Source organism: Dermacentor variabilis, chromosome 9 (genome assembly GCF_050947875.1).
Source record: "Dermacentor variabilis isolate Ectoservices chromosome 9, ASM5094787v1, whole genome shotgun sequence".
NCBI lineage: Eukaryota > Metazoa > Arthropoda > Arachnida > Ixodida > Ixodidae > Dermacentor > Dermacentor variabilis.
This window is the reverse complement of record NC_134576.1, coordinates 148,205,046-148,219,261: the sequence shown is the minus strand read 5'-3', so window position 1 is coordinate 148,219,261 and position 14,216 is coordinate 148,205,046. Positions and strand designations below refer to the sequence as shown.

The window sequence follows — 14,216 nt, the reverse complement described above, 5'->3', positions numbered from 1 at the left end:
CATCACACAAAGCAGTGGGCATAAAGGGCACCCTTGATTCAGTCCCTTGTTGATATTAACTTTCTCCTCGCCCTTCATCCCCTCCCATTCAACGCAAACGGTATTTTCTAGGTAAATCTCTCTCAAAAGCTGTAGACAATCGTTACCTAAGCCTTCCCCTTCCACAATATCCCACAGAACGTTGCGGTCTACGTTGTCATACGCCCCTGCAATGACTAAAAAAGCCAAATATAACGGTCTGCTTCCTACTCTGGATATTTCAATACACTGCAGTAGGAACAAATAAGTCATCATCCAGACGCCTGCCTATTCTGAAGTTCTTCCAAAATACCATTATACTCTGCCCATGCTTGCAGCTTTAATTTGATTGCCTGCATTGCTGGCCTGTATATTACCCATGGTCAACGGTCTATACGAGTGAATTCTATCTTTTTTTCCCTTACCTTTATAAATTAAATTCATTATACTTTGTCGCCAACTGTCTGGTATTCGTCTATCTTTTAAAGTTTTTTCTACTGTTTTCTCCAGAGCTTCCTTACTTTTCGGTCTTAGTTCATTAATCAGCCAAACGGGAACCTCGTCTAGCCCTGAGGTTGTGCGCTTAGGAATTTTCTCTTCGGCTTTCTTCCAGTTGAAATTTGTCAGCACGAGCTCCTTTTCCATCTCGTTCTCTTTCATGCTCCTTTGTTCTTCAAATACAACCTCGTCATTGCTTTGGAAAGATTCGGCTGTTATCTTTCGAATGCAATTTAATGCCGCTTTCCCTTCCAATTTGTTTCCATCTTCGTCTAGGATATGTTGTTGTATTGTTGTTGACTTCCTGCCTAATAATTTGATGTGGTTCCAAAATACTCTAGGTGCGGCCTTCTTTTTCTCACGTATTTCTGACAACCAACGTTCACTTTCACCTTTTATCTTTGCTTGCATCAGTATATGAACCATATACTTTTTCTGCCGGTATATTTCCCATTTACTGGCTACTTCATCCTGCAGCAACTGCGCCTTCTTTGCCTACCTGTGCTCTCGGGATGCTTTCTGTCGTTCGGCGATCACTTCTCGTATCTCCCTGTTCCACAAGCTTTTCTTTTTCTTTTTTTCTTTTCCAACGAACACGTTTCTCTTTCAGTATTTCTGTCGTTATTACACTTAGAAGCTCACTATATTCCCACTCTTTACTTGGCCATTTGCCAAGTTCTTCCTCGACTCTAGTGACGATATTTGCTATTTGTTCAGCGTTCAAATTTGGACTGGCCATTTTGCGCTCCTTGCTCTCTTTCCCAACTACATATCCCATTTTCAAAATGATGCGTTTATGGTCACTGCCTATGCTGCTACGCCCTTCCTCATCAATGACCATTTCTCTCAACTTATCATGAATTCCTTCTGTCATCAGACAGTAATCAATGGTCGATTGCCGGTTTCCCACTTCCCACGTGATCTGCCCTTCACACTTAGGCCCTGTGTTCACGATAACGAGGTTATGCTGCTCACAAAGATCTAGCATTGACTTCCCGTTGTTGTCGGTATAGCCATCCAGATCCTGCATGCGGACATTCATGTCACCTAATAGGATAATTTCGGCATCATTTCCAAAACCCTTAATACCAGTACTTAGGCATTCCATTAACTCTGAATTCTTCTCTGTACAATTATTTCCGACAAATACGTTACGCCCAGCCAAGTTTTCTTTCCACTCATTGTACTTGATAACCTAAGAGGCTCTCAACATATGGAATTTACTCTTTTCCATTTGGCTTCCTAATGGATGAGCATTCCGACTCCCCCTCCCTTTCTTTCCGACTTAGTTCTGTTGCACCGTTCCCAAACATAACTTTCAATCACTGGCGGCTTTTCCTAGTCTCCAAGGTGCGTTTCTGTAACCGCATACACCCCTGTTTGTTCTCTATTTAACTGCTCCTCAATGCGGCGTAGGCGATGCGGCGGAGACGAGCGCCATGTGGAAGTGTTGCAAGGGACCGGGCGCACCTCATTAGGGCCTTTGGGATTTGCGCGCACCGACACGAGCAAATCTCAGAGGCCATGGCCGCGCTAAGAATTTTAGAAACGCTGGAAGGTGCGTTTGTGCTTGAGTTTCCGCGTAACAGAATCACGTTTTCTCGTATATTCAAATTACAATCCAACTCTATCATGTCCGTAGGTTGTGTGCACGTCGTACTTTGCGATTTGTCGGACGTATTTTGCGAAATTCAATTAGACCGGTAACTCCTTTGCGCTACATGGAGGGCCTGCATGGCTGGGTATGCGTGGTTCGGAATGATTTTTCGCCGAAACGACGGTCGACCAGCAGAATAACAGGGGCAGCAGTCGCAGTGAGCCTGCGACTGTGTTGTGGTAAATCTGCGAACCTTACGAGGTCACAGCACCGATGCGTGCGTGCGCACCTAGGTCCAGGCACAACTGCGCTTGGGTGCACGCACAGGCCGGGACTTTTGCAAACCTCTGTGAATATCGACAGCCGACAACAACTGTCAAATGGCGGGGGATACCGTAACAGTCACCGAAAATTGCGCGCGACTAGAGCGCGTACACTGATCGTCTCTGGTCAACAGAGCAGATTGGCGAACGTGTCGAGGAGTACTCACTGCCGATGCAGGCGTCGCCACTCTTCCACTTGGCAAGCGTGTCCTTGTGCACTTTGGCGAAGGCTTCGTCGCTGGGTGCCAACAGGGTGTAGTGGCCGTGCGTGTCTTTCAGGGTCTCCTCGAGATCGGCCATGGGCAGCAGTGAGCGCAGCGTGCTGAAGCGAGGGTCCTCGGCCACCGCCTGGTAGAGGGTCTGGTTGGGCGAGGGCAGCGTCTCGTCCACCACGTGCACCACGCCGTTGGTCGCCGGGTTGTTCGCGGACACGATGGGCACGCAGTTGGCCGTCAGCAGCTGCGCAGTGCAGCGGGGGATAAGCAGCGCGCCAGCCCTGGAGTACAGTCGCGATCAAACTGAAGGTGATCGCTCGAGCGGCGACCAAAACTAGGAGCAGCGCCACGTTACGTCATCACCGTCGGTCGAGAGGGCAACGTCAGATATCTCCCCTCTCTCTCTTTTGGTGTTCCCTGAAAAGCAGTCACTCCCGTTACCGTCCACGGCATAACCTGCGAATTTATTTCGATTGCGTTATGAGCTTTTGCACAGAGGCGTCATTGTTAGCCAAGACATGCATAAGCAAGCGACGCACACAGATCATTGCCATGAATGGGAAACAAACAAAAATGTGACGAGTTGGTCTTGGGGGCGATGGTTGCCGGCTGGAAGAGCATAATAGGGGAAGAAGGCAGCGCAATTTTTATCTTCGCAGTTCCGAAATCGGCCGCTATGTTGCTTGAAAGGCCCGCCGGTCGATGCTCGCATGATCACCTTCAAATTGATCGCGACTGTACGCCTGCCGCTCGAAATACGGTCTCGACCAGTGTCGCCGCATTCTTTCCTCCGACAACGAGTATATTCTGCAGCGGTCAAGCCAACTCCGTACGTCACTACGCGTGTGGAAGCGTCAAAAGCCCGATGAACCACACAGCTAAACCTGAAGGCTGTAGTCACGGTTACTAAGCGCGTTTCTCGATGCTGTATATAGATCAGCCCGTGCACAAGAAGTTTCGTAAAGCACAAAGAGAAATACCTCGAGCGTTTCTTGTCACAAGCATGCTAAGTCTGCAAATGAGGGGTGCATCCTTGTACGACTGCAGCGTGCATGCTCAAGGCACGAAGTATTTGAGATTTTTCATTGTTTCGACATTGTGAAAACTTGTGGGCACATGTGACAAGACCGGGCAGAAAGTAAAACGGTTCTTTGATGTACAGCGCAGTATGTGACATTTATCTACCAGTAACATCTTAATGTTTTATCTGCCAGTAACAAAAAATGGCGCCTGCCAATTTCGAGAACGCCGGAATGACGCGCTGAAATATAGCGCATATTTCTGAAGACAATCGCATCGACGATCGCGCTACAAAACACTTCCACCGACTGGCTACAGCGCAAACAAGAGATGTCCTCAGGGCTGCTGCAGCCAGCACGTTGGCAGACAGTTTATGCATGAAAGGCGGCCTGGCTTGGCATATTTCTACATCAAAGATGCATGAGGCATGCGGGCGTTCGATCAGTAGAAAAAATGCGGCACAACCCAGCTCATGATTAATGTCGACGATAATGTGTTTAGCATTGAACCAATATAGCAACAGCGTATTGTCACCATCGAAGCGAGTCGCGTAGGAGGCGTGTACTCCAGCAGGATTCTCTTTCGTGCTTCGACAATGCTGATTATTGGCTTCCCCTTTGACACGGGGCGGAGAGAAATGCTCACCTAGCCTGCTCCGGTTGCTCAGGTATGCTATACGTGTTTTCCAGTGTAGCATGCTAGTATACGTGCTTTTTAATCTTTTTTCTTCCTCAAAACTGCTCTATCTACCTTGTACCGCTACATATGCCTGTAACAGATCCGATTGTATCAACCTCTTCCCTGCTTTTTTTCACCAATCCTCAAACGTATTGCGCTTATCTCTTCTACTGACCGTTCCGTCCACTTTAAATCCAAGCGCTTCTGGAAAGTGCACGCTAGCTACGGGCCCCACTCGATTGGTGAATCCGTTCGCACTCCATTATAGGGTGTGCCAAGTGGTCTCCGGATGTTTGCTGCAGCAGACACATGCCTCATCTTGCTGCGAATATTTGCTCCGATATGGATTTGTCCTTAGACAACCAGCTCGATCCTCACATAGCAAGGCATTGCTCTTTGTGTTATCATACGAATATTTTTCTTCTAATTTTTTTCTTTCCATTCTTGTAGTTCTCCATGGTATTTCTTTTTCATTCTTCCCATCCACTTAACTGTCTCCGTTTCTCTCATTTCTTTTTGATGACGCCTGGCTTTCAATTCACACGTTCAAGTACCCTGTACTTTGTTGACAACTTTATAGACCTCTTCCTCCGTTCTGTGCCCGCACCTTTGAGGTACATATTTATGCATTTTAGTCGCCTATTTACTTCGATCCTTGCTCCTGGGTCTTTATTTCGAAACTAATTTTCCTCTGCGCTCCTCTCACTTCAAACGAGGCCTAACCCATGTCACATTGCACTGCCTAATTTGTGGGTTTTCCTAGGGAAACCAACCGACCAACGGATCTTTGGTTAACTGGCAACCCCGGCAAAATATACGATTTTAAGCCCAAAATGGTATTTGCGAGCGTTAGCGTTGGCACCATTAATCCTTTCCAGATTCCACGCACCACCTCAACTTTATTGCGGCTTCAAAGTACTCTATGGTTAATTATTGCTGCACTCCGCTTCGCCTTTAAGATAATATTAATGGGTTCTTGAGTTATTTCCTTCGTTTATGTATACGCCGAGGTATTTAAATTGCTTGATTATGGATATGAATGGCTGTTGAAATAACACCATGTAATTACTTGTCTCTCCATAATTGCGATCATAATTGCCGATTTATCTGTGCTATAAACTTAAGACCTAGATTTGTCGATGCGTTGCCACACCTATTCGCAAGTCTCTGTTGCATTGTCCGCTAGTAGCACTCTGTCGTCCGCATACATCAGTGCATGCACCTTCTGTTGCACGATTTATCCATTACACATGCATGGCAAATCAAACCCTAATTTACTGTTTTCCAGTCGTCTTTCTATGCCCTTAACATAAAGCATGACCAACAATGGAGACAGAGACATTCTTGCTTCAATTCTTGGTGAACTTTCACCAATTCGTTCCATTTTCGGCCTTCCCATACAAATTGTGCATGGTCGTCTCTATATATCTCCCTCAGCAGCTCCACGAGATCATCATGTATGCCTTCGTGCTTTAGAATATCCCGTAATAATTCCCTGTATACGTTGTCGTGGACTCCTTTAATATACAGAAATGCTATTCATGAGGTCTACTCTGGCCTACCGAAATCTATATCCCTCGAGTTAGCACAAACGTACCATTTAACGGTCTATTTGGTCTGAACGCGTTCTGTACTTCCCACAGTACATCATTTTTCTCCTCCCACTTCAACAGTTGAAATTTTGTGGCCTGCATTGGCATTTTATGCATCACCGACGTTGCCGTGACTGGCCTGTACGAGCTCGTCCTACCCTTATCGCCTTTGACTTTGTAGATGAGGCTCACCTTGCTCTCACGTCATCCAACCGCATTTTTCTTCGTTTTAATCACTTGCTCAATGGCATCAGTGAACAGTGCCTCGCTATTTAGACCGAGGTGTTTGATTCGCTGTACTAGTAATTTCACGGGGTACTGCGGCCGTGTGTTTAAGGACTTTTAATTTCTCCGGCTTCTCTGTTGTTGCTGCATCTGTGTGAGCCTGAACGACGCTTTCTTTGGCGACGCAGTTATCCCTAATAACCTCTCTGATGTACCGCAGTGCATCGTCTGCATATTGCAATTTCTTGCATATTTCAGTTCGACTTCACCTTTTACTTTCGCGATTTTTCTTATTTCTTGTGTAACTGTACTGTATCTTATTTAATTCAGCATTAAGTGCCATTTTATAACATGTGTTGCTTATCTTTAGAAAAGCCACTTGTGCCAACTACATTTAGTCTTTAACAACTTAAAGATTGTATTTTATCAAACGTCTATGCACTCGCGCTTCAAACTTGGTTCAGCCCTCAAACATTAATATAGGGTCCTACAAACTGGGCTTCAATCTTTTTTAATGTGCCCGGCAAGAATTTCAGTTGATCAATTAATCGATTAAAAACGCTGGATTGAAAGTGTTTATTCCATTAAATACTAAAATGATCAACGATTAATCGTTAATCGAATAAAGAAATTAATCGCCCACACCGTTTTTTTTCGAAGATGATACCGTCTTCATCCCCTATAGCCATTCTCGTATTTTCAGTTTGACCTTCAAGTGCTCTTATATGGTTCCAGAATCTCTTTGGTGCATCTCTCTTGCACGCATGCCATGCACCCAACGTTCACTTGCGCATTTAATTTCCTCTTCTTGCACGAGCTCACTAGCCGGCCTTTCGTTTTCTCGGTATTTGTTCCACCTAGGGAGCGCCTCTACTTCGTGTAATCCCAACTTTCCCGATGATCCCTAGACGCCTGCTTACCTTCTTCCATAACGGAATTTAGTTCCTTGTTCCACCACTTGCGTGGTTTCCTCTTTCCAATCCAAAAACCTGTACCAACAACCTGTGCTCTGTGTTCTGCTTCGTTCTTTGATATTTGTAGTATTTCTCTTTCTTCCCGCTTTCCTCTCCTCCTTCCTATTTTCCATTTCTGTGTTTTTGTCCCCTCCTTTCTGAAGAGTAGGCAGGCGTTGTACACCTTACGGTGGCAGTTGCCAGCCTGTTCCTCGCTTTCTCTTTATTGTCACACGTGTATATGTTTTCAAATCAAATAACAATCCAACAATTTTTTTTGGCATGTCTGTCTTATCTCGTACTTCATAACGTCTACCAGTTATTTGTATTCGCCGACTGCTGTAGGAAACTCCTCCATTTTCTTCTGTGTACATGCGATCTCTTATTTGCTTTTCATTCATTTTTAAAAAATCCCATACTATTGTTTCGTGTTTTGCGTTAGTATTATCTTCCAAATTTTAAGGTTAAACGTTTTGATCGCTACTCGGGATATCTTTTCCATGTCCATCTATCATCATTTGGTCGGGTCGTTCGTAGACCGTTTCTGACACTAAGACGTGATTGGCTCGTGATGATCTATTTCCACACTGCCACGTTATCTATCCATGACGATGAGCAAAACGTGAACAAGGTGAATGCAGGAGCCAACGTTTCGACAAGTGGACTTGTCTTCAAGGCGACGTACGCTTTCCTCGCCACAGTATATATAGGTGGGGTTCTTCTAAAGGGGAGAGGGTGTGAGGCGGGAGGGTGCGGAAACGAGGGAAGGTGTGTTAGCGTGTCGAATTGAGAGTAAAGGAACGTGAAGTAATAAAACGAAGGACATCGACCAACAGAAGTGCTAAAATATGAATAAATCTAAAGACGTTGCGGCTTCGCTACGGAAGCCTTGTTCACAATGGGTTGACGGAATGTTCACGGAAGCTTATGTATACTTCAGAACATGACGTAAGCAGCGCGTGTATGACGGGCGGAAAGTTCCCTCAGTTCCCTCAAAAGACTCCCTTTTTTAGACATACTTGTCACCAGACGCGATGGACGGCTCTCGTTCAGCGTATACCGTAAGGACACACACACTGGCCGCGACCTGAACTTTCAATTCGTTCATCCAGACGCTCACAAAAGGTCGGTTACTGCCTCACTGCTCAACCGTACGAACCGCATTTGCACCACAGCAGAAAGTCGTTCCGCTGACTTGGACCACGTGCGAGGTGATCTCTCGGCAAGCGGCCATCCCACATCCTTTTTGTGTGCTGTGGAACGCCGTCTGTCCAATCCAGCTCGTCCGGCCGATCCCCGACCAAGAAAGCGTGCTGCCATACTTTACGTTCCAGGGATAAGCGAAACCTTGTCTCGCATTCTACGCAGTTATGACGTTGAGGTGGCGCACGCGCCCGTGTGTAAGCTGAGGCAAGCACTCGTTGGCGGCAAGGACAGGCTTCCGAGAGAATCGTTTCCCGGCGTGGTCTATAAGATACCCTGCGCAGATTGCAGCTACGCATACATCGGTGAGTCGGGCAACTTCAAACAGAGACTGAGGCAGCATCAGAAAGATGTCGAAAAGAAGCGTACAGTGTCGAATGCCCTTGCCGAGCACGCGGATGCAACGGGCCACAAGATTGACTAGGATCGCTCGAGAATTATCAGCCAAGAAAGAAACCTGAAATCGCGGCTGTATCTGGAATCGCTGGAGATACAAAAAACACGTGACACGCTCAATCGAAATGAGGGAACCCTCCCTCCGTCATACACGCGCTGCTTACGTCACGTTCTGAAGTATACATAAGCTTCCATGAACCTTCCGTCATCCCATTGTGAACAAGGCTTCCGAAGCGGAGCCGAAACGTCTTTTAGATTTATTCATATTTTAGCACTTCTGTTGGTGGGTGTATTACTTCATGCTTCATCCCGATCAGACGGCTTCCATCGAACCCTCGATTCATTTCAGAGTAAAGGAACGCTGTGCACAAGGTCAAAGCCAGGGCCACTCCGGTCTGTCAACGCACGCGTGTTAGCCGGCGTGTCAAGAGCGCCTGACACGCCGGCTGAAAAAAAAGGAAGAAAAGGAATGGAAAGGGAAAAAAAGGGGGGGGGGTGATACGCCAAGAAATCAAACTAAGTGCTGTTGCCATAGCTTGAAGTTTAGCATAGCGAATAGATTCTAAAGCTCCCTGTGAAACGTTTATGCCTATTGGTTGCAATGTCTTGAACTTATGGATAAGGAACGATTCTCTGTATTTTCTTTCTCGTTCAGAACGGAAATTTTACTGTAAGATGTAGAGTTTAAGTTCATCAAAGTTATGAACTGGTTGGTTGAAATGCTCGGCGACGGCTTTGGGACGCTTTTTAGCTGTGTCCGCGCGATGTCCGTTTAATCTGACGTTCATTGATTGTCCTGTTTCACCGATATATTGTTTCTTACAGAAGGAACATTCAAGCATATAAATCACATTCGAACTTGTACAAGTGAAGCTAGATTTGACTTCATGTGTATAACTATTTGCGGTGCTTTTAATTTTAATGTCACTTTGAAGGTGCCTGCAGGTTTTGCACCTATGGCGACAACATGCTTTTATTACGACAACATGCTTTTATTATTATTTAATGTTCCTGTTTCGGTGATAGGTAACCCTAGGTACATCCGGGAACGCTTTTCGCAGACGCTCGTTACTTGATAATATTGGGTGGCATTTTCTTAGGACGTTATTTATGTTTGGGAGTGCATTAGAATATTTTGTTATAAAGGCCGGCGGTCTGTCAGATTCTAGTGTGGGCTGTCTCTCCGCCAATTCCGACTGTCTCTCCAATCTTGACGCGGCATCATAAGCTCTATCGAGAGCAACTTGGGGATAGTTCCTTTCTGCTAGCGTTGTTTTAAGGTCATTTAGGTGGTGGATATAATCGTGGTCTTCGCTGCAGATTCTTATACGTTTCGCTTGTCCGACAAAAATTCCTTGCTTGCAATGTCGCGGGTGATGACTGTTGTAGTCTAAATATTGCTGGCTATCTGTAGGCTTCCGGTAAAGTGTCGTTCTCAGTTTTCCGTTTTCTATGTAGACCGTCGTGTCCAAGTTGATCTGACTAGGAGAGTGGTGAGCAGTAAATTTAATACTCGGGTGAAAGTGATTGAAATGGCTAATTAAGTCGGTTAAGGCGCTTGTGCCGTGTTCCCATATTATAGATATGTCGTCAATGTAACGAAGATAGGTGTGGGGTTTTAAAGGGTAGGATTTCAGCAGGTCTGCTTCAAGCTGTCCCATGAAAATGTTCGCATAGGTGGGAGCGAATGGAAATTTTTTGGATAGTGACCCATGCTAGTGCCGAAAATTTGCAGGTAGTGTATAGAATCCAATTCGAAATAGTTGAGCGTAAGAACTAACCTAAGGAACGATAAGTAAACTTAAGAAGCGTGTGCTTGGGGATTGATTGCGAGGGATCTAGAAACGGCTTCAATTCCTTCAGTCATGGGAATGTTGGTGTAAAGGGCAGAAAAATCCAAAGTGACCAGAATAGCTCGGTCGGAAAGGATCTGGTTGGCGTTGATGTCGTCGATAATTCGAAGGAAGTGCGGCGTGTCTTGAACGAAAGATGGGAGGGTGGTGGGTATGTTTGACAGGTGCTGGTTTAAGAATTTAGATAGTGACTCAGTAGGCGTGTTGTTATTAGACACAATAGGCCGACCTGGGACCTGGGAATAAGTGTCATGGATCTATCCATAACACTTATTCTCTCTCTTAACTGCTATAAGGTACTATGAAGTTCTTTTCGTCGCACAGATCCAGCGCTACGGAACCATTGTGATTCGTATGTACGTCTGAATCCTCCGTGTGAGGATTCATATCTCCTAATATCACGTGGCCCGATTTCTTGAACTCGCTAATATCGCTTCCAATGCAATCAACGAATTCTTTTTTTAGAAGGCAGCTCCAAGGCGCCCGCTCCTGCGGCGAGCGTCGGCGTTGTCCCTCGACGTAGCTGAGCGAACGAGCGCAGCGAAGAATGAAAGAGCGAACGCGGAGCGCTGCGGCCGACGTCTGCGCATGCGCGGCGCCAGCCGAGCGGGGGAACGTTAAACAAGAATAACCAGAAAGCTCGCCTTCTCGCATAGCGTTCGCCGTTAAAGATTAATAAGTTTCCAAATGTTCTTACACTGATATCCGCCCATTCACCACATATTGCTCGTGTAACAGAAAGATGGTTGCATGATAACGTATATGACTGCGAAATAACACCTCCAGGTTTTACAGTTGTTAAAACTTATAGACGTGATGGAAGAGGAGGTGGCGTTGCATTATTTTCGCAGTCTGACCTTAAATTTTCGGTACTCCCCAGCCCACCTAATCAGTTTGGCGTAAGGTTGTTTTCGGAAGCATTTCTGTGGTATTCGGCGTTACCTATACCGCCCGCCGCCACCGAACACAGCTGCTCGCGTTAACGACATTCATGCATGAGCGCATCTTTTCTTCAAGAGTGATCTGTCTTGGCGATTTTAACGCCCGCTGTATTTTGTGGCCATCTTTATCGCTCACTGGCTATGATGTGCAAATAAGCAAAGCACTGTTAAATTTTTCACTATAATTTGGTTTAAAGCAAATTGTTGAAGAGAACACAAGACGTGCTGCAGTTTTAGATTTAGTTTTTTTAGTCCCCGCCTTTCATATAATGCTTTCGAATGTGAAGTTACAGATGGCATTACAGACCACGAGGCCGTTCTTGTATCTGTTTTCGTTCCGGTTCGTAACAATCCTTTTGTTTATTCTACTTTCCCCGATTTTTCACACGTCAACGACGCGTCTATCATTGATCTCTTAAGTGATTGTTCTGATGATTTCGAACGTCTCAGCGAGTCTTATGGTGTAAATTTTTTGGTGGCTTCGTTTGAAAAGATTGTGGCAAGCTGCATCCAGCGCTTGGTCCCTTTGAAAGCAAAACAGAAAAATCCTAATATTCCCAGGGTTTCGCGTGGCATACTTCACCTGTCGCGTCGCGTTACTAGGTTAAGGTGCTTAAAACGAAACGGTGACTACCTTAAAGTAGCCGAAACTAACGTAGCCAAGACGGAACTTCGCCTCAAAATTAATTTATCAAAGGACTTGTACTACAGGGTTACGTTAAAAGATCTAATTAAAAGTTTCAATCGGTAGTGACAACTGATAACTTAGACTTACCTACCTCCATTCATGACTCACATTATTCAATTGGCGATATTACCATGTCTCTTGAAGGTGTTCTGAATTTAATTTTGCGCTTAGCAAATAAAAAAATCATGTGGCCCTGATGGCATTAGGAACGCTTTTCTTGTTAGATATTATGCCTGGACTGTTCTATTTCTATTTGCGATTACTATTCTATTTGCGATTACCTTAGTAAATACTTTGTAGGCAACGGACAGTAAGCTGATCGGTCTATAATTTTTCAATTCTTTGGCGTCCCCTTTCTTATGGATTAGGATTATGTTAGCGTTCTTCCAAGATTCCGGTACGCTCGAGGTTATGAGGCATCGCGTATACAGGGTGGCCAGTTTCTCTAGAACAGTCTGACCACCATCCTTCAACAAATCTGCTGTTACCTGATCCTCCCCAGCTGCCTTCCCCCTTTGCATAGCTCCTAAGGCTTTCTTTACTTCTTCCGGCTTTACCTGTGGGATTTCGAATTCCTGTAGGCTATTCTCTCTTCCACTCTCGTCGTGGGTGCCACTGGTACTGTATAAATCTCTATAGAACTCCTCAGCCACTTGAACTATCTCATCCATATTAGTAACGATATTGCCGGCTTTGTCTCTTAACGCACACATCTGATTCTTGCCTATTTCTAGTTTCTTCTTCACTGTTTTTAGGCTTCCTCCGTTCCTGAGAGCCTGTTCAATTCTATCCATATTATAGTTCATGATGTCCGCAGTCTTACGCTTGTTGATTAGCTTAGAAAGTTCTGCCAGTTCTATTCTAGCTGTAGGGTTAGAGGCTTTCATGCATTGGCGTTTCTTGATCAGATCTTTCGTCTCCTGCGATAGCTTACGGGTTTCGTGTATAACGGCGTTACCACCGACTTCTATTGCGCACTCCTTAATGATGCCCATGAGATTGTCGTGCATTGCTGCAACACTAAGGTCCTCTTCCTGAGTTAAAGCCGAGTACCTGTTCTGTAGCTTGATCCGGAATTCCTCTAGTTTCCCTCTTACCGCTAACTCATTGATTGACTTCTTGTGTACCAGTTTCTTCCGTTCCCTCCTCAAGTCTAGGCTAATTCGAGTTCTTCCCATTCTATGGTCACTGCAGCGTACCTTGCCGAGCACGTCTACATCTTGTATGATGCCAGGGTTCGCGCAGAGTATGAAGTCGATTTCATTTCTAGTCTCACCATTCGGGCTCCTCCACGTCCACTTTCGACTAACCCGCTTGCGGAAAAAGGTGTTCATTATCCGCATGTTATTCTGTTCTGCAAACTCTACTAATAATTCTCCTCTGCTATTCCTAGAGCCTATGCCATATTCCCCCACTGACTTGTCTCCAGCCTGCTTCTTGCCTACCCTGGCATTGAAGTCGCCCATCAGTATAGTGTATTTTGTTTTGACTTTACCCATCGCCGATTCCACGTCTTCATAAAAGCTTTCGACTTCCTGGTCATCATGACTGCATGTAGGGCCATAGACTTGTACCACCTTCAATTTGTACCTCTTATTAAGCTTCACAACAAGACCTGCCACCCTCTCGTTAATGCTATAGAATTCCTGTATGTTACCAGCTATTTCCTTATTAATCAGGAATCCGACTCCTAGTTCTCGTCGCTCTGCTAAGCCCCGGTAACACAGTACATGCCCGCTTTTTAGCACCGTAGATGCTTCTTTTGTCCTCCTAACCTCACTGAGCCCTATTATATCCCATTTACTACCCTCTAATTCCTCCAATAACACTGCTAGACTCGCCTCACTAGATAACGTTCTAACGTTAAACGTTGCCAGGTTCAGATTCCAATGGCGGCCTGTCCGGAGCCAGGTATTCTTAGCACCCTCTGCAGCGTCACAGATCTGACCGCCGCCGTGGTCAGTTGCTTCGCGGCTGCTGGGGACTGAGGGCCGGGGTTTGATTGTTGTATTCATA

The 14,216-nt window shown here is 45.5% G+C and overlaps 1 protein-coding gene across 1 annotated transcript in view; it reads right to left on the bottom strand.

Moving 5' to 3' along the window:
• LOC142557815 (transforming growth factor-beta-induced protein ig-h3-like) overlaps window positions 1-14,216 on the bottom strand; it is a 74,195-nt gene that overhangs the window by 7,261 nt on the left and 52,718 nt on the right. Inside the window, exon 7 of the mRNA XM_075669964.1 lies at window positions 2,604-2,895. Coding sequence (XP_075526079.1) covers window positions 2,604-2,895 — 292 coding nt within the window. The remainder of the gene's footprint in view (window positions 1-2,603; window positions 2,896-14,216) is intronic.